Source organism: Dipodomys spectabilis, unplaced genomic scaffold (assembly GCF_019054845.1).
Source record: "Dipodomys spectabilis isolate Male_0828 unplaced genomic scaffold, ASM1905484v1 ptg000375l, whole genome shotgun sequence".
Taxonomy (NCBI): domain Eukaryota; kingdom Metazoa; phylum Chordata; class Mammalia; order Rodentia; family Heteromyidae; genus Dipodomys; species Dipodomys spectabilis.
In genome coordinates, this window is record NW_024871052.1 from 536,732 (window position 1) to 557,879 (window position 21,148).

Here is a 21,148-nt window from a genome sequence, read left to right on the forward strand (position 1 = left end):
AAAAAAACAAAACAAAAAAAAAAAAAAAACCTCTCTACAATCTCATTTAGAAGTGGTTTTGTCTACAAGCAGACTTAATCTGCAGGCTAATGACAGAAAGTCAGATCATAAAGCTACCTAACCCCAATCAGTCCTCACTAACAAGGACTTTCAAGTTCTTCCTGCAGGATCCCAGGATGATATCCTATGCCATTATCTAACAGGTATACTGAAAGACTTTGCAAAAGAGGGCCAAGTGTGCAGTTCCAGATAAAAGACGCAGCCTGGGACTTTCCCAGAAAAAAAATTGCTTTCTTCTCACAAAGACAGTATTTCAGTCTTGAGAGTTCCTGCCAAAATCAGAGCACTTGGTAGTGAGGTCTCTTGGTGGGCATAATTAGGCAATAATCCAAAAACATTTCAAATGAATTAGGGAACCACTTTCAATGAAAACCAACATAATTATACTCTTAAAATAATATTTTAAAAGATTTCACGATAGGCTGCCAAGTGCTTGAAAATATTTACACAACTTTTCTAGACTGTACATTAACTATGGCTTGCAGTCTATGTAGAAAAAATTGAAAAGAAACCAAAACTAGGAAACTATGAATATATCTGACAAGCAGAAACCTGAAAACTCAAGATAGGACTTTTAGCAACATTTGTAACTACTTGCCATCCCAAAAGTTCCTCAATCTAACATGAACGAAGTTACTGATAAATATAATAGGCTCTGCTTTTTAAAAAGCCCCTCTCCCGCCCCAAAAAAGAAAGAAAACTGAGCTGAGCACCAGTGGCTCACACCTATAATCCTAGCTACTCGGGAGGCTGAGATTTGAGGATCAAGGTTCAAAGCCAGCCCAAGAGTTTTTTTAGGGGGGGTCCAATCATGGGGCCTGAACTTTGGGCCTGGGCATTGTCCCTCAGCTCTTCAGCTCAGGCTAGCGCTCTACCACTTGAGCCACAGTGCCACTTCCGGCTTTTTTTCTTTTTGCTTATGTGGTGATGAGAAATCGAACCCAGGACCTCATACATGCAAGGCAATGCTCTACCACTGAGCCACCTTCCCAGCCCAAGGTGTAGCCCAGGCTGGTCTCGAACTCGTGATCCTCTGGCCTCATCCTCCTTGTTGATTACCTGCGTGCACTAGCTTTTTTTTTTTAAATCAGTCGTGGGGCTTGAACTCTGGGCCTGTGCACTGTGTGTGTGTGTGTCCCTGATCGAAGTTCAGGGGCTGGGAATTCAGCTCAGTGGAAGAGCGCTTGCCTGGTGAGTGCAAAGCCCTGAGTTCAGTACTCAGCAATGTGAGGGAAAAAAATGCTATAGAAGGATTGAAGTTCAAAGCTACTCTGGACAGGAAAGTCTGCCAGACTCTTATCTTCAATTAACCACCAGAAAAACAGAAAGTGCTGTGTCTCATCTATTAGAGTAACATAGCCTTGAACAATATCTGTATGTGATTGTGTATAGGAATTCATACACACACATAAACATGCATATGTATATCAACCACACATAAACCTCTTGAGAGTGTTTTGTTTTGTTTTGTTTTGTTTTGGGTCGGGTCATGGGGCCCTGAACTCTAGGCCTGGGCCCTGTCCCTCAGTTCTTCAGCTCAAGGCTAGCACTCTACCACTAGAGCCACAGCGCCACTTCCGGCTTTTTTCTTTTTGCTTATGTGGTGCTGAGAATTGAACCCAGGGCCTCAGACATGCAAGGCAAGCACTCTACCACTGAGCCACCTTCCCAGCCCCTTGAGAGTGTTTTGAACAAAAAAAATTATAAGAATAAAACAGGCTGAGCACCAGTGGCCTGTAATCCTAGCTACTCAGGAGGCTGAGGATCTGAGGATCATGGTTTGAAGCCAGCCTAGGCAGGAAAGATCTTGAGACTCTTATCTTTAGTTAACCACCAGAAAACTGAAGTGGCACTGTGGATCAGAGTGGTAAAGGACTAGCCTTGAGTGAAAAAGCTCAGGGACAGCTCCCAGTTCAAACCTCACAACCTAAATTAAAAACAAACAAACAAAAAAACCAACAAAATAAAAAACAGTAGACAGCTAGGTATCTAGTAAAATCTAGTATCTCAGTAAAATCAGCAAAGATGCTTACCAGGACAAACAGTGATTTCTTCTGCAGAACTCTCTGGCATAAGGACTAAGCTTTTCTTACTGGTCAAAGCAGCAGTGCTGAAAAAGAACCAAACCCCAAGTGAATTTTCAGTAAAATAAATCAGAACACAGCGCCAAAAACAATGGTGAGTCATTCACAAAGCCACAGGTAATCTGATACCTGCTGTCCACTAACACAAAAGCACAACAGGAAAGCAAGGAATCAGTAGTAAAACTCTAGGCTAGAAACAGGGAACATAAACATGCTTACACCAAAATCACTAAATGAAAAGAAGATCCCTTTTGGAATGTTCATAAAGGAAAGATAAATGGTAAGAACTGCTTGTGAATATGACAGAAGACACAAACTCCACTCTTAACACAAAGATGCTTTTGACTCAGCCTTCTGAAAACTAGGGATTCGTAAACTCAGAAAACAGAGTCTACTGACAGCACTAGCTTCTCCTTTAGCTTGCAGTTAAATTTCCTCTTTTTCTCAAGACATAAACAACAAAAATAAAATACAGTTCCAAACTGTCCTACAACAAAAATCTGCCCACACAAGTTGTACACCTCATTCAAGAAAAATTTAATTATGAATGGCTTCCCTCATCCAACCTTCTGGTTTCTCTGCCTATTCATCTGGTATGATTTCTTCCTGACACAGGAACACACGGCTGAGATTTGAGCATTTGAACTAGCCCCCTCATGCTTCACAGAGCTCTATGATTAGTTTGATCAAGTATGCAAGAAGACACTTAAAAACACAAATCCTCACATCAACCAAGAACCACAGAGAAGAGAGAATAGCCACCACTGACTCATGATAAATAAGTAAATCCTGACAGGAAACCACAAGTGATTTCTCTCTCTAAATAAAACATCTCATAGCATTTGTTATAAACCAAGCCAGACACAGTTTACTCTGCATGTAACATTAGGACTCTATTCAAAGGGTCCATCACAAAACAATTTGCTGACATTTATAAAATGGGCTAATCAATTTGAAGTCAAACCACATTGCTTGCAATTTCAACTCTCTCCTGGTGACAAAGCATATAATCATTTATTAAAAGCTACATCTGCTCTGCACAGACTCACCACAATAAAGCAGAGAGGCCTACAGGGAGCAGAAGACCCACGCCAGTTAAAAACACTTCCAAAACTGTCCTAATACACAAATATCAAACCAAAGCCTAGGAAAAAATGCCCAGTACTATCCACAAAAAGTTAAGACAGACATCCATTTAAATTACATCCAATGGCCAGCCACTAAGCCTCAACTTCCATATGGGAAATAGTGGACACTCAATGCAAAATCATGCTCTTGAAAAATCCCTGAATCTCAACTATCACACAAAGTGGAAAAATGGTTGGAAACATGATCCAGTTAGTAGAACAGTTTATAACAAGTAGCCTATTACTTGTTACCTACTGTTAAAGTAAAAGGACTTAGAAGGTAACCCTATCAGGCAATCAACAATAATAGAGGAGACAATGCAAATGTAACCACTTATAGGAAAGATGAGACATAGGAAAGAGAACCACACAGTGTCTGTGTGGCCTAAAAAATCACACTAGAGACTTCAAATTGGCACAGAAAGCTAGGGTAGTTAGGAGAATAGCAGAGATGGACACCAGTGGCTTGCCTTTGTGCTCCTTGCTCGTATCTAAGGGTCTGGGTTCAAAGCCAGCTCAGACAAAAAATCTTTGAGGCTTTTATCTCCAATTAACACAAAGCTAGAAGGGAGCTGTGGTTCAAGTAGTAGAATACCGGCCTTAAGCATAAAAACAAGGAATAGTGCCCAGGTCCTGAGTTCAAGTCCCAGTACTAACATGCATGCATGTGGTGTGCACACACAGAATAACAGGCAATGACTATTTCTCAAAAGTAATATATATAGAATTTATGCCAAGATGAATCCAGTAGACAAGATAACCTTTCTAAGCTTATCTGAGAAGTTGGAGCTGCTGTGCTAATCTGGGCTTACAAAGGACTTCAATATTCCTAGGCAGACTGTCCACGGAGTTCCTCTCACTCCTGCAATTCACCTTTCTTACACGGCTATCATCAGAGAGGAACTGAAACCCACAGCAAATGATCTAACCTTTGTGAAACAGGTGCAGCATTTTTTTCTTCAGAGGTTTCTTCAACAAACAGCCCTTGAAAAGACTGCAAAGAAATAGGAAACATCCTAAATATACAATCTCAGATGAACTGGTTTCTTCCCCTTTTTTTAAGATAAAGGTTTCTTGTCTTTGTTTTTTCACTTCAATAAGTATTATTTTATATCATATAAAATAGGCTTATGTAATATAAAATAAAAAGCACATAGGCACTGTGCCTTTGTGTTCATCCCCTAAGCGTAACTTCCTTTGGTCTGTGTATAAATGCCTAGAAGTTCCTTCCCTTAAAAAAAAAAAAAATGTATTGTTCAATGTTATAACCCAGCAGTAACATAAGTTAGTTTCAGTAAAAGAGCATATCTTGGGGTGTGAAAAGACCAAATCAAACCAGAGCACAGCATGGTGGCACATATCTGTAATCCCAGCACTCCTAAGACTGAGGCAAGAGGATCTCAAGTTCAAGGCCAGCCTACTTCTATAAAGCAAGTTACAGGCTCGGCTGGGCTACACAGACACTACACAGACACATACCTACACAGCCGTGTAGGCATGGCTCAGCAGTAGAGCGCAATCCTAGCAAACACAAAGAAGAAGAGAGGCCCTGAGTTCAAACTCAAGGACCATTAATAAAATAAAAAATAAAATAAAAAGCAGTGCCAATGGCTCATGCCCACTTATCCTACTCAGGAAGCTGAGCTCTAAGGATCATGGTTCAAAGCCAACCCAGGCAGGAAAGTATGTGAGAGTCATCTCCAATTAATTGCTAAAAAGCCAGAAATGGTGCTGTGGCTCAAAGTGCTAGATCATTAGCCTTGAGCTCAAAATAGCTCAGGCAGAGGTCCCAGGCCCTGAGTTCAAGCTCCAAGACTAGCACCAAAAATTAAAAAAAAAAGTAAGTCAAATGAATTACAATTTCAGAAAAGCAGTTATAAAGCTTTTAATATTTAAGAAGGGAATAGACAGAAAAAAGTCCAGTTTTCAACAGAAACAGTGAGTTGGTATATACACTGCATCCACAGGAGATCTCTCTGAGCACAACCAAGACATAACACAGGATTATCCCCAAAGTCAAGGTCTTTTGCTACAAAACTGTCACTATGGTTTTGCTATTCCACTGCAGGGATATCTTTTAAGAAAAGCAATGATATAGACTACTAAAGAAAAAGAGCATTTCCACTTACTCATGAAAGCTGGCCAATGTCAACTCACTACATGTACAAGAGCACAGAAAGTATTAGCTACGGCTGCCCTAGAGGCTCTTCTAAGAAAAGCACTGACTGTGAAGCTTCTTCCAGGAGAAGTAAAGCTACTGAACAAAGTTTCCAGGGTTTCCTAACAGGATATAAATACCTTAAACAAATTAGACATCTCTCTACTATTCAGCTAAATGATGAAATACACTACCAAAAAAAAAAAAAAAAAAGGAATAGCTAAATTGACTCTACTGTGAAAAAGAAGGAAATGTTATACACTGAGTGGGAATGCAGTCACCGTGAAAAACTAAGAGCTGAACAGAATTCTCAAAAGGGCTAAAATACAACAGCAGTAAACTGCACTTGACTGAACTCAGCAATAAAAAAAAATCTTATAAAAAAAAGTAAAACACTAGATAAAAAAGTAAAACACTGACACCTAGTGTCCATTAAATAAAATTATGATTTAGAATCATGAGCTGACTAAGCTTAGGACTTCAAAAGCAATCAAGGCACCTCTATTTCTACCTTAGGCTGAAACATATCTCAGACTATACCACTGTAATACTTTAAAAGTTATTGTGCATATATTAGGCACCAAGCTTCTGCCAATCATCCTCACATCTATTACTTCCTTTAATCTTCACAAGAATCGTGTAAGGCAGTAGCTGTTAAAGCATTTTAGAAATTAGCAAAATGAAACCTCAAAAGGTTAAATAACACACAGAACCACACAGCTGATCAGCTGGAACCTACGTAACTCCAAAGTCCATGCTCTAACCACTACTGTTGTGTTTTTACATATATCCTCATTCTAATAAACTACATTAATTCCTCAATTTACACACCTCAGTGGTAGTCATCTGGATTTAGGGAAAAAGTAAGTTTCATTCAGAATGTAAAAACATGACAGTAAAACTACCTAAACATAAATCAAGTAAAGAAGAAAATTTAGGAGAAAAATGAAACCTTAGGAAGCTATGGCCAAATCTCGATGTTATACTGTGCCTGAAGAAATGGTTAAGTAAAAAGAGGATACTCTGCACTGAATCTTAAAAAGAAAAATATTAAGCCAAGTGTGATGGCACATGCCTGCTATTTAGGAGGCAAAAACAGGAGGACTGCAATTCAATTTGAGACCAGAATAGGCAAAAAAAATAAATAAAACCGAGGCCTTCCTTCAAAAAAGCCATAATAGTCACACCTCTATCCCAGCTAACTGCGAGGCAGAATCAGGAAGATCATGGTCTGAAGCTGGCTTTGTGAAAAAGCATGGGACCCTATCTGAAAAATGCACTGAAGTTAAATAGGATGGAGGCCTGGCTTAATGGCCGGAACACTTGTCACACCAGATTGAATTCAAACCCTAGTACTGATGAAAACTTTTTTAAAAATGTTTTAAGGGAAAGTCTAAAAGTCTAGACTCAAATAGTATCTTCAACATTGTAGTCTGATCGCCTGCTGGTTACCCTAGCAACAGCTCTGTTGGGAGGCAGTGATGGCTTCTCAGGCTTTTCCACATCCAGTTAAGCTATTCCTTTGAAACTCTCTTTTGCTGATCCAGATCTATTTATACTAGAAGGAGGTACAGGGTACAGTAAATCTGAGTATTTTGGTCATCAAAAGTGTTCCTATCCCATAATGACCAAACTGTCATTTGTTGTATATTCATCAGCATGAAGTTTGGCTAGTAAATCTATACAATCTGGTCATTTCTAAGAAAGAAGCTCTAGCAACTGGACTGAAAAATTAGGGATCAGACTGTGAACCCTGGGTTCAAGCTTCAGTACCATTACCAAAAAGAAAAAAGTAGTAAGTAAGCACATCAACACCTCTGCCCCGTAAAACCATTAAGACCTCTCAGACTTCAGTAACAGCTTTCGACTCTCAGTGATGCCAGAGACCAGTTATCAACCGATTGAAAAGCTTTAATAACCTTCACTACAGACTAAGCCATTTGCCCCAAGGAGAATTTTTTTTTGTTGTTATCCCAATTTCTGAAACTCTTGCTTTCTATATCAACTCAAGAGTCTCAAACACCAGCAACTTGAGCAAAGACATGTTCAACAGAAAATGTTCCCAAGCTGGGCACAGGTGGCTCACGCCTGTAATCCTAGCTACTCAGGAGGGTGAGATCTGAGGATGGAGGTTTGAAGCCAGCCTAGGTGGAAAAGTACCCATGTAACTCTTATCTCCAATTAACCACTCAAAACTAGAAGTGGCATGTGGCTCAAGTGGTAGAGTACTAGCCTTGAGCACAAAAAGGCTGAGACAGAGCCCTGGCTGAGAGTTCAAGCCCCACAACCGACCAAAAAAAAAAAAAATGTTTCCATAAATTCTGTAAATTCTTTCCATCCAGTTATTGAAAGCAAAAGATTAAGAACTAAAATTACAATCCTAAAGGTTTTCATGACTTGCCTATAAAAGCAGTAATCTTGTTTCTGTTTGTTTTGTTTTGTAAAGATATTATTCTGAGTTGGCAAAGTTGTAGTGAACTATGCTAGAGGGAGCAAGTACATATTTGAACAATCTTTCTGAAATACGGCAATATGGCAACAAACAGTAAGCATGCTCATAACTCTCCAACATAGCATTTCTCTAGCTCTCTATTCCTAAGGACATAGATTTGAAATTTAAAACATTCCATGTTGAAAGATACTGATCACAACCGAAATACACAGCAGGAAAATGTTTTCTTTTAATATTATGGCAAATTTGCAGGCCAAAATGACATTAAAGGTGAAATCTACACATAATTTTAATGTAAGAAAATGATTCATAATGTTAACTTTAAAATACAACAGTATACCAATATGAGTTATGGGAATAGTAGTGCAGTACTTGCAAAACTGGTTCCCAGTATCAGGGGAAAAATGCATTAATATGATCTGAACCGTACAAAAAAATAAATGAACTAAAAAGTCCTACTTCATACTGGACCTTTTTTTTTTTTTTTGCCTGTCATGTCTGGCTCAAGGCTAGTGCTCTACCACTTGAGCCACAGCGCCACTTCAGGGTTTTTTCTGTTTATGTGATACTGAGGAATTGAATGCAGGGCTTCATGCATGCCAGGCTAGGCGAACACTCTACCAGTGAGTCACATTTCCAGCCCTGGCCTTTATTTTTTAAAACTTTTAATTATTTTTAATATTTTTATGTAATTTTTTTTTGTCAGTCATGGGGCTTGAACTCTGGGCTTGGGCGCTGTCCTTGTGCTCTTCAGCTCAAGGCGAGCACTCTACCGCTTGAACCACAGCACCATTTCCGGTTTTCTAGCGGTTTATTGGAGATAAGAGTCTCACGAACTTTCCTGCCCGGGCTGGCTTTGAACCACGATCCTCAGATCTCAGCCTCCTGAGTAGCTAGGATTACAGGCTTGAGCCACCGGCGCCCGGCTTTATGTAATTTCTAAAAATTATGCTCATATATATATATGGAGGCATCCTGGTCTCCTTGAAATTAAGGACTGCATCTCATCTCTCTTATCCCATTACTAGTTTGACACATATATCCATCCCTTCAGGCCACAGCCAAAAAGGCTGGTAAGAGGAGTCAAGACCAAATGGGAGCATAATTTTTTTTCTGGAAAATTGAGAAATGAAATCTATAACATTCAAGTTCCAAAGCTTATAGAATCAAGTTTCTTCAACCTACAGGGAGAAATAAAGCAAGGGAAGCCAGTCTTCAGGGAGAAAAATGAAGCATATACATTACAGTATGAGATACAGAAAAATTAGTTGATGTTCTAGCCTCAATGACCTTCCGGTTTGATTACACTGCTGCTTTACAATTTATGAAACACTAGCTTCTCTATACAACAAAGTCCTGTCTTGAATTACTTTGACAGTATCAACTATTGTATTTAATGACATGTCCATATGTTAGGAGAACTTCTAACCAGTTAGATCAGCCACTAGACCTTGGCCACTTCAGGAGTGTCCTGAAAAGCATTGCTTCAAGTATGCTTGACACAACACAGAACTTCATAGCTTATGCTCTAGAACTCTAGCCACTGGGATCTTTCAATCACTAAATGTCAGTCTTTGGAGTTTTCTTCTAAGAATCATCATCTCTGAAATGCAAAAGCATTCACTGAAAACTCTGACTTAGAAAAAAGCCAGGTACTAGAAGAACTGGTAAGAAAAATGCCTTCTTTTTCCATATACTTTCCATACTGTGGAGGAAGACAGTTACTAGAAAAGAATGATCTCTGGGGCTAGAAATATGGCTTAGTGGTAGAGTGCTTGCCTAGCATACACATAATCACATAAACCGAAAAAGCTGGAAGTGGTGCTGTGGCTCAGGTGGTGGAGTGCTAGCCTTGAGCTTCAAAAGAAGTTCAGGGACACTGTCCAAGAACTGAGTTCAAACCCCAGGACTAGGGGTGGGGTGGGGAGGGGGAGGGGGAATGACCTCTGCAGGTAACCTCAATGAATGATTTTTCTAGGACAGAACTACCATTTTTGGTTACCTATAATCTCCTAAGCATCATACTAGGCTTTTCATACAAATTTGCTTTAACCAGAAAAATAACTAATGATAGGAATTACTATTCTTATTTTACAGAGATAAAAGTAAGATTCAGAGAAGTAAAATAGCTTTCTCAAATACATAGTATTATTGAAACACAAATGCCAAACTCCTCTCTCTAAATAATCCATGCTCTCTGTACCATGATAGGAAGTTTCTCAGATCTACTATCTCTTAGGTTTTTCTCATGAGAAGCCACATAAGTATGATAAAAATAAAATAAACAAGGCAGGCTTCTGTGGCTCCCGCCTATAATCCTAACTACTCAAGAGGATGAGATCTGAGGATCACGGTTCAAAACCAGCCCCATCAGGAAAGTCCAAGAGGCTAACAGCAGAAATACCACCACCACCACCACCACCACCACCACCACACCACACACACACACACACACACACATACACACACACACACACACACACACAAACAAACAAAACACAGCTGGGCAACAGTGGCTCATGCTTATAATCCTAGCTACTCTTGAAGATCCATGGTTTGAAGCCAGCCTGAGCAGGAAAGGCTAAGACTCTTATCTCCAATTAACCACGAAACACCAGAAGTGGTGCTGTGGCTCTGTTCAAGCCACACAATCAACAAAACAAAACAAAACAAAACCCAGAATAGCCATAAACACAGATATTCTTTCAAAACTAAAAATAATATTGTATAATATGATTGCTGTTATAACTTTCAGAAGACAAAAACTCTAATCTAGCTATGTCAAGAGAAAAAGACTATAAAAGTAATTCAAATATAAAATGGAAACTGCTTTTAATAAATTAGAAAAAAATCACCACAAGCAAAAGCAGAAACTTAACTTTTATGGAAGGAGGAATAAAGAGAGAAATCATCTGCACTTCTTACCACAAAGGATCACTTCCCCGGATATGTAAAAGTTACCTACAAACCACTTCAGGAGAGAGACAGGAAAGAGAGATTTAAAAAGAAAAATGACCATAAAATCTCAAGAGACAGAAAAGAAAATGCAAATAGGCTTAGAATGTGGGGAAAAGTTCAACCTCACAAATGGTAAGAGGAATACAAATTAAGACTATCATCTTTCATCTTGGTAGATATTGAGAAGTCTGAGAACACTGTGATGGAAGGGGTTTGAGAAGACCAGTAATTATACATTGCTGATAATATACATGTACTCAACCTCTACAGAGGGCAATTTGATAATAGCTAACGTAAGCTGTAAATGCAGATATCCTTTGATCCATTAGCTGTATCTTATAGCAAATTATCCTACAAATACCTCCCAAGTGGATAAAATGTCCTCTGTTCAAGAAGAAGTACTGCCTATAATGCTACTTGTAATAGGAAAATACTGCAAACAAACCTACATGTTTACCAATAGGCCACTGGATAAACTATGATTCATCCAACACTGTATTCTACATCAAGAAAAAAAAAATTAGGACATTTTTTATGTCCAAGTGCCAGTGGTTCATGCCTGTAATCCTAGTTACTCAAGAGGCTGATGTCTGGGGCTGGGAATGTGGCTCAGTGGTAAGAGTGCCTGCCTAGTAGCATGCATGAAACCCTGGGTTCAATTCCTCAGTAACTACATACACAGAAAAGGTGGGAAGTGGCGCTGTGACTCAACTGGTAGAGTGCTAGCCTTGAGCAAAAGAAAAGGGACAGCGCCCAGGCTTCGGTGGCCAGCCCCAGAACTGGCAAAAAAAAAAAAAAAAAAGGCTGAAAAATCTGAGGATGGCAGTTCAAAGCCAGTCAAGGCAGGAAAGTCCATGAATTTTTATCTCCAATTAACCACCAGGAAATGGAAGTAGAGCTGTAGCTCAAAGTGATAGACCTCTAGCTTTGAGAGGGGGGGAGGGGGAGCTCAGGGACAGTACCCAAGCCCTGAATTCAAAGCCCACAACCAACCAAAAGAAAGAAAGAAAAGATGGCTGGGAATGTGGCTCAGTGGTAGAGTGCTTGCCTAGCATGCATGAAGCCCTGGGTTCAATTCCTCAGTGCCACATACACAGAAAAGGCCAGAAGTGGCGCTGTGGCTCAAGTGGTAGAGTGCTAGCCTTGAGCAAAGGAAGCTTAGGCCCTGAGTTCAAGCCCCAAGACTGGAGACAGAGAGACAGAGAGACAGAGAGGGAGAGAGGGAGAGAGGGAGAGAGGGAAAGAGAGAAAGAGAGAAAGAAAGAAAGAAAGAAAGAGGATAATAGGATAATTATAAAGCTGGGGGAAAAGCTTATACAGAAGAGGCTTCATTTTGCTCAAAAACTTTTAAAAGTGTATTTTTATATATACAAAAATGCTAACTGCCTCTTGGTGAAGGGGTTATAGCTAATTCTTTCCTTTTTTTCGGGGGAGGTGGTTACCATGTAGCACATTTGGCCTCAAAGCCTCAAATTCGAGATCTTATCTGCTTCAGCCTCTAAAGTGCTGGGATAGCAGGTATGCACCACCATACCCAGCTTTTTTCTTTATATTCTTGTGTACTCTCCTAATTTTCTATAGTGCGCATGTGTTATACTTTAATTATCAAGGAAGGAAAAAAGACCACAGAAAGAACAAAAGGCTACAATAATTCCTCTTTAATCTATGGATAAACCATCCTTTATTACAGCATCACTGACCCTTACCTGACCATGACTGGTTGTTGGTTCTTCCTCCAACAAAAGTTTCTGTTTCAAGCTTTTAATTGAGTTTTCTTGGAAATCCTTGGTTTTTGAGTGCCAGACAGATGCCCTAGACTCCTGCCTTTCCTCTTTGTCTTCATCTCCCACATCTTCTGAGATGCCTTCATGTCTGTCACTAGCCTGATCTCTTTGGCCATATTCATTCTGGATCAGAGAAGGGGGACTAGGTAACACTGGTTCCCCAAACACTTTTTTTTTTAAAAGTTGCCTTTGGGCCATTTTTAGGCTCTTTTGATAAACCTCCAATTGGCAGAGAATGACCTTGGTATACTGGTTAGGGTCTACTCCGGCAGGGCAGAATGGAATACCCCAGAAATAGTTCACAGTGCTCCCCATGACCTGGAGCCCTTTGGCATCTACTGGGGTGGATAAACAGTGCCTAGATGTATCCCCCCTGCCACGGGGAGCTTTGAGAGAAGCACAATCCCTCCCAGTACTTTCCTGTGGCTTCTCACACTGTGTGTGCTCAGCTAGGTGGCCAAAACATTTAACATTCTGATCCTCAAACACTGGCTGGTTTGACTGGTCCCAACTTCCTGAGCTGACAGAGACCGGCTCCTCTTCAGAGTTTTCAGTGTGGTCCCAAGGCTCCTTTCTTTCCTCAGCCTCGTTTCCCTGACTGATATGTGAGCCTTTACACAGTGACGGAGGTGTCAGCTGCCATATGCCTGTAGGTATTTGAGAAAAAGTAGGGCTAAGGACAAACTTCTTCATTAAGAGGGTTTGGTAAGCTATTGATTACCAAGAACTACAAAATGAGATTAAGAAAAGCCCTTCTTTGGGTTTAAGCAAAGGTTGGCTTTTCCTTGGAGATTTAAAAAAAAAAAAAAATTCGGATATTAGTGAAATCTCGACTACTTTCATTTTTAACTTCTTTAGTATTGTCACCAAAGGAACTTCGGGTATTTCTGTCTATCTATTCTCAGCATGAGATCCCTGTAATACGGTTATATACTTGATCCGTGGAAGAAGTCAGAACAGGGAGACATGCCTTCAGTGGTCCCAGAGTCTGCAGTTTTCTCTTGGTGGGTATGTGAAGATGGTCCAGTGGCCAGAGGTGGAGGTCTGGTAGCAGAAGCATCTGAAGGCCGGCAACTCTGAAACAAGTGATCCCACACCCAACCATGTTTATTATTAAAATAGCTAGATATGAAGAGTTACAGGAGGGACAAAAACAGGAGGCCAGTGTTCCTAGGAATTTCTCCTCTCCAAAACGTAGGTGCTCAGTTCCAGTGAGTTCCATGGTGTGTACTGAATGTCCTGTGCAAAGTGCTGTACTAGGTTATAATACCACATTGTTTTCTCTCTTTTTTTTTTTTTGTCGGTCATGGGGCTTGAACTCTGGGCCTGAGCGCTGTCCCTAAGCTCTTCAGCTCAAGGCAAGTGCTCTACCACTTGAGCCACAGCGCTACTTCCGGTCTTCTGGTGGTTTATTGGAGAAAGAGTCTCGTGGACTCAAAGCCCGGGCTGGCTTTGAACCACAATCCTCAGATCTCGGCCTCCTGAGTAGCTAGGATTACAGGCGTGAGCCACCAGCGCCCAGCAAACCACATTGTTTCCTAACGTAGAGGAATGATGACAGAAAGGATAGCTCAGATTTGGCATGTGGTACATGCTTAAATTCCCAGCTACTTGGAAGACTGAGATGGGAAGATTGCTTGAACAAGTTAAAGGCCAGCCTCGACAATACTGTAAAGACCCCCTATCTCAAAATAATGAAGACTCCTACCAAATCAAGTATAGCTCAGAATCAGCCACTATCAAGTATTACTAACATTCTAACATTCAAACGTTTCAATTGCACATATTCAAACCTCAATATTATGTCGATATTATAAATTAGTATCTAATAATAATTTATTACTTATGTTAAAAACAGTATTATTTACTTTTGAAACTACCCATTCTCTCTCATTTTCTTTGCTCTCCCCACAAAATAGGGGAAGTAAACACCTAGTCCTGCTTGCTTTGGGATTCTTGGTCTCTTAGCTTTTCAGATACTGCCAACTTACTAGAGTTTTGTTTTTTTTTGGGTCCGGTCGTGGGGCCTGAACTCTGGGTCTGGGCGCCATCCCTCAGCTCTTCAGCTCAAGGCTAGCACTCTACCACTTGAGCCACAGCGCCACTTCCCGCTTTTTTTGCTTATGTGGTGCTGAGGAATCGAACCCAGGGCCTCATGTAAGGCATGTACTCTACCACTGAGCTACCTTCCCAGCCCCTTACTAGAGTTCCTTTAAGCTACAAAGTGAAAATTCTGTGGGGCAGAAGAAAATTAACGAAACACTTCAAATTGGATTAATAAAAAAATTAGCATGGACTTTAAAATATATTATAGAAAATATTGTTATTGGAAACCCTAAAAGGTATCATAACTAGTTTTTTTTGTTTTTGTTTTTTGCTGGACCTGGGTCTTGAACTCAGGGCCTGGGCACTGTCACTAACCTCTGTGCTCAAAGGTAACCACACCACTTCCAGACTTTTCTGTTTATGTGGTACTGAGGAATTGAACCCAGGGCTTCATGCATGCTAGGCAAGCGGTCTACCACTGAGCCACCTTCCCAGTCCATAACTAGTTCTTAATGAAACTACAGCAATTATCATAGTCAAAGCACATTTCTGCCAAATCCTACAAACTTTTCAACATAGCAATATTTACATTGAGGCTTTCAGCAATGGCTTTCCTCAAGAGCTCTTCTTCCTCCTCCTCCTGGCAGTTCACCTCCCTAGCTTCCTGCTCACTCATTTTGAGAGCCAGAGCAAACTGTTCTTCTTCTGTCATCTCTGTAACAGGATAGAGAAAAGAGGCAAGGACATCATAAACAATAAATTGTACAGAGGCAAAAAAAAAATACTATAAACTTCTCAAATGAAGTTTTATCATCTAAAAACTAAAGAAAGTTCCAGAAGATAGGTGATGGTCAAGACAAGTTAGCAGCAGTTAGAACAAGGACTTGGATTATCCAGACCATAAGTGCTTTTTAACCCATATTGCTGCTTAAATCTCAAGCACAAAAGAGTACCTGGCACATGGTATACAGTTAATAAGTATCTGATGAGTAAATAAACTAACACTCGACAGCTTTTGCTAAATACCATACTGCTTTATGTTTAACAATTTAACTATAATATCTATTCTGAAGAATCATCTCAAGCTAGACAAGGTGGCTCAAACCTGTAACTCTAGCTACATGGAACAGAGATTGAAAGATTGTGGTTCTAGGCCACCTGAGCAAGGCATTAGTAAGGCAGACAGACACACACACACACACACACACACACACACACACACACATACACACACACACACACACCACACACACCACACACGCACACACACGAGACTCTACCTGAAAAATAATCTAAAGCAAAAATACCAACTATGAAATTGGATGCAGTGGTACATATCTATAATCCCAGCACTAGAGAAGTTAAGGTAGGAGGATCATATGAGTTACAGAGTTTAAAGCCAGCCTGGGTTATATGGCAAGACCCTAACTCAAAACAAACACACAAATAAAAAAAGTAAATAAGCCGAGCACTGGTGGCTCACGTCTGTAATCCTAGCTACTCAGGAGGCTGAGATCTGAGGATTGTGGTTCAAAGCCAGCCCAGGTAAGAAAGTCTGTGAAACTCTTATCTCCAACTAACCACCAGAAAAACAGAAGTGGTGCTGTGACTCAAGTGGTAGAGCGCAAGCCTTGAGCTGAAGAGCTAAGGGACAGAGCCCAGGCTCAGAGTTCAAGCCCCATGACCAAAAAAATAAATATAAATAAACAACCCCAAGTCCTGGGGCTTGAACTCAGGGTCTGGGCACTGTCTCTAAGCCTCTCTGTGCTCAAAGCTAGCACTCTACCACTTGAGCCACAGTGCCACTTCCAGCTTTTTCTGTTTATGTGGTACTGAAGAATTGAATCCAGGGTTTCATGCATGCTAGGCAAGCAGTCTACCACTAAGCCACCTTCTCAGCCCTGATTTTTTTTTTTTTTGGTTGGTCGTGGGGCTTGAACTTTGGGCCTGGGCGCTGTCCCTCAGCTCTTCAGCTCAAGGTGAACGCTCTACCACTTGAGCTACAGCACCACTCCAGTTTTCCAGTGGTTTATTGGAGATAGGAGTCTCACGATCTTTCCGTGGCTCACAGGTGTGAGCCACAGGTGCCCAGCTGATTTATCTTTTAAAAACTAAAAAAATACATTCCTCCACACCTGTAATTCTAGCTACTCAGGAGGCTGAGATCTGAAGATCACAGTTCAAAGCCAGCCCAGGCAGGAAGTCCTGAGACTCTTATCTCCAATAAACCACTAGAAAACCGGAAGCAGTGCTGTGGCTCAAGTGGTAGAGCACTCGTCTTGAGCTGAAGAGCTGAGGGACAGTGCCCAGGACCAGAGTTCAAGCCCCACGACCAACAACAACAAAAAAAAAACATAACAAAACATTCCTTAGTTACCAGAATGTGATCTGTTTCTTTGAAACAACCTTTTGGGGCTGGGAATGTGGCTTAGTGGTAGAGTGCTTACCTAGCACACATGAAGCCCTGGGTTTGATTCCTCAGTACCACATAAGCAGAAAAAGCTGGAAGTGACACTGTGGCTCAAGTGGTAAAGTGCTAGCCTTGAGAAGAAAAAAAAAGAATAAGCTCATGGACAGTGCCCAGGCTCTGAGTTCAAGCCCTAGGATAGGGGTGGGTACCTATTCTATTAAAAGCAACTGAAAAGCCGGGTGCCAGTGGCTCACACCTGTAATCCTAGCTATTCAGGAGGCTGAGATATGAAGATCACCGTTCAAAGCCAGCCCAGGCAGGAAAGTCTGTGAGAGAGACTCTTATCTCCAATAAACCACTAGAAAACCAGAAGCGGCACTGTGGCTCAAGCGGTAGAGCACTTGCCTTGAGCTGAAGAGCTGAGGGATAGCGCCCAAGCTCTGAGGTCAAGCCCCATGACTAACCAAAATAAAATAAAAGTAACTAAAAGGCCAAGCACCAATGGCTAACACTTGTAATCCTAGCTACTTAGAAGGCTAGGATCTGAGGATTCTGGTTCAAAGCTAGCTGGGGCAGGAAAAGTCCATGGCACTCTTATCTCCAATTAATCACCAAAAAGCCAGAAGTGGATCCGTGGTTCAAGTGGTAAGAGTCCCAGAGGACTAAAGCTCAGGGATAGAGCTGAGGTCCTAAATTCAAACTCTAGGATTGGTACAAGAATGAAAAAAAAATCATTCTAGGAAATGGAAACAAAAAGTTTTCTCTGTTGCTGTTTTTCTTTTCTTTTCTTTTTGTCTTGTTAGTTTCTATCTTTGGAAGGGGGAGGGCAAATAAATGCAGCAGTGGAACTCACTAGACAATAAACTCTATAACTTATGGGTAGGAATGGGAGAAAAAACCTGGGAGAGTACAAGGTAAGGAGAGACATTGTTCAAAAAGAAATGTACTCTTTACTTGACTTATGTAACTTTAACTCCTCTCTACATCACCATTATAATAACAGTAACAAATTAAAAATAAATAAATCAACTGAAGTCACTGGAGAAATGGTTGATTCAAGTCTGTAGCATGATACATACAGGACAAAGTAGACTATCTGTCATTGCTATGAACAAGTAATCTATCAGAAACTACAAGGGTCATTTCAAAAGAACTCAGGAACCAACACCAAAGAAATAAAAATAAACTCACACTGGACCAGGCACCAGTGCACACATGGCTCATACCTGTAATCCTAGCTACTCAGGAAGCTGAGATCTAAGGATCCCAGCCAGGCCAGGAAAGGAAGTCCATTTTTTTTTTTTTTGGTCGGTCATGGGACTTGAACTCTGAGCCTAGATGCTATCTCTCATCTCTTCAGCTCAAGGCAAGCGCTCTACCACTTGAGCCACAGTGCCACTCTGGTTTTCTGGTGGTTTGAGATAAGAGTCTCATGAACTTTCCTGCTTAGGCTGGCTTTGAAGCACAATCCTCAAATCTCAGCCTCCTAAACTGCTAGGATTACAGGCATGAAGCCACCAGTGCCCAGCCCCAGAAGACTCTTACCTCCAATTAATCACCAGAAAACCAGAAGTGGAACTGTGGTTCAAGTGTGCTTTTAGTGCATGTACATCAAGCCGGGCTTTGGTAGCTAATGCTTATAATTCTAGTTACTCAGGAGGCTGAGATCTGAGGTTCATGGTTCAAAGCCAACCCGGGCAGGAAAGTCCATGAGACTCCTATTTCCAATTAACTACCCTAGAAAACAAGAAATAGCGTGGTGACTCAAAGTGGTAGAGCACTAGCCTTGAGTAAAAAAGCTCAGGGACAGCACCCAAGGCACTGAGTTCAAGCACCACGACTTACTAAATAAATAAAGCTGGAGTATTGGTGGCTCATGTCTATAATCCTTGCTACTCAGGAGACTGAGATCTGAGAATCACAGTTCCAAGCCAGCCTAGGCAGGAAAGTCCATGAGACTCTTATCTCCAATAAACTACTCAGAAAAAGCCAGAAGTGGCACTGAGTCTGGCTCAGGGACAGTGACCAGGCCCCAAGATCGAGGGGAAAAAAAAATCAATTCTAAAATTTGTATGGAAGTACACAGGATCCAGAATAACCAAAGCAATCTATGACAACACATATACTAAAAATGAAACAATACAGAGAAGATTAGCAAGTCTCCTGTGTAAGGAGGACATGTAAATTTGTAAAACATCCTACATTTCTCTGCGTTCAACCATGCAGCTCTTGGAGCCCAATTTGTTCCAAACAAACATTGTTAATATTAATTAGTTTCGCAAAACCTGTAAAAGAATCCTTTTGGGACTAGCCAGAATTCTCCCTGGAATCAATACATAGGTCTTCTCGCTTGTGTCACTCCAGGGAGTATGCCTGGAGGCAGAGGGCTGGACAGGGGTGTCTTTTAACAGATCAGTTCTGTACCAAATAGAATCGCTTCTGTGTGAGGCATTCCTGAACTCTCCAATGTGACTGGTGAAGGCCTAGGGAAGCACAGCAAACTGGATGCAGTCAGAGCCCCATTAATCTCAATCATTTCATTTATTTTCAATCATGATTTGCTTTCTCATCCCTACATCCCTCAACCCCAGAGATGCTGCCACATACCCCATGGAAAACAAACATCCCTCCTATGACCCAATCAATCCCCTTCCTCTATTCTTCCTGGTGAGAATTCAGGCAGATAGTCACAGATCTCAGCCTCCTGAGCAGCTAGGCATGAGCCACTGGCACCCAGCCTAAATTACATTTTAAGCCTTGAAAGAAAAAAAAAAAAAAAAAAACAAACGTAGAAATTGCCTTAACTGACACTGAAACTTGGGAAACTTACAGAAATAGCCAAAGTTGTATAATAGTGGCCTAAATAACAACAGTGAGATTGCTTATTGACACAAATACCCCAACCATGCAGGCCAATGTCAAAACACAAAGGAGTCTTTTCAATAAACAAGCTAGAACAACTGGAAATCTGTATAGAAAACATAAAACTTTGGCTACTATCTCAAAACACACCGGAAATTAAGTATATACCTAAATACCAAAGCTACAACCAGAAATCTTCTAGAATTAAAAATAATAGAACATCAGCCAGGTGGTGGCTCACGCCTGTAAATCCTAGCTACTCAGGAGGCTGAGATCTGAGGATCACAGTTTGAAGACAGCCAGGGCAGAAAAGTCCCAGTGAGACTCTTATCTCCAATTAACAACTCAGAAACCAGAAGTGGAGCTGTTGCTCAGAGGCAGAGTGCTAGCCTTGAGCAAAAGAGCTCAGGGACAGTGCTCAGGCCCTGAGTTCAAGCCTCACAACCAACAAAACAAAAAACAAACAAAAAACCACTTTTGATTTGTCTGCCCTGTCTGGTTTCAAACTTCAATCATCAGACCCCAGCCTCCTAAATAACTAGGATTATAGGCAAGAGTCATTGGTGCCCAGCTTAATTTTGTACATTTTTTCACCAGTGATTCTAAAGCTATTTAGTCAAATAAATAGTTATTATTTATCACTAAATAATAAACAAAATGTAGTTTAACTATGGAGAATATGTAAGACACAAGAAATGCTGATTTACACCAATGAACTATAACTATTACGCTAAGTGATAGAAATCAGACACAAAATGGCACACATTTTATGCTACATTTATATGCAATGTCCAAAACAGGCAACCCATAGAGAAATAGATTAGAGAGTTAGGGAACTGGGAGTTGGGGAAGGAAGTGACTACTGAATGGGCACAGGGTTTCCTTTCCAGGGAATGAAAATCTTCTCTATTCTAAGAATGCAAAACACTGTGAAAATACCACTGAATTGGGCACTTCTGTGTATGTATGTATGCCAGTACTGGGCTTGAACTCAGGGCCTGGCAGCTAACCCTTAGCTTTTTCACTCAAGGCTGGCACTCTACCACTGGAGTCACAGCTCTACTTCTGGCTTTTTCCTTGTTAATTGGAGATCAAGAGTCTCACAGACTTTCCTTCTCCAGGCTGGCTTTGAACTGTAATTCTCAGATCTAAACTTCCTGAGTAGCTAGGATTATAGGCATAAGGCACCAGCACCCAGCTGAATTGC

At 40.9% G+C, this 21,148-nt stretch overlaps 1 protein-coding gene and 1 non-coding gene across 4 annotated transcripts in view; one reads left to right on the plus strand and one right to left on the minus strand.

Moving 5' to 3' along the window:
* Uimc1 (ubiquitin interaction motif containing 1) overlaps window positions 1-21,148 on the minus strand; it is an 84,949-nt gene that overhangs the window by 47,651 nt on the left and 16,150 nt on the right. For 2 of the 3 annotated variants that reach the window (XM_042667092.1, XM_042667091.1), the window contains exons 4-8: window positions 15,259-15,383; window positions 13,594-13,699; window positions 12,546-13,270; window positions 4,201-4,265; window positions 2,094-2,170 (exon numbers count right to left, since the gene is read on the minus strand). In XM_042667092.1, the coding sequence (XP_042523026.1) occupies window positions 2,094-2,170; window positions 4,201-4,265; window positions 12,546-13,270; window positions 13,594-13,699; window positions 15,259-15,383 (1,098 nt within the window). The remainder of the gene's footprint in view (window positions 1-2,093; window positions 2,171-4,200; window positions 4,266-12,545; window positions 13,271-13,593; window positions 13,700-15,258; window positions 15,384-21,148) is intronic. The other variant, XM_042667093.1, reaches the window with a different exon arrangement.
* On the plus strand, window positions 19,183-19,287 carry LOC122096549. Its single transcript, XR_006145333.1, has one exon. It is a non-coding gene; the product is annotated as a U6 spliceosomal RNA (small nuclear RNA).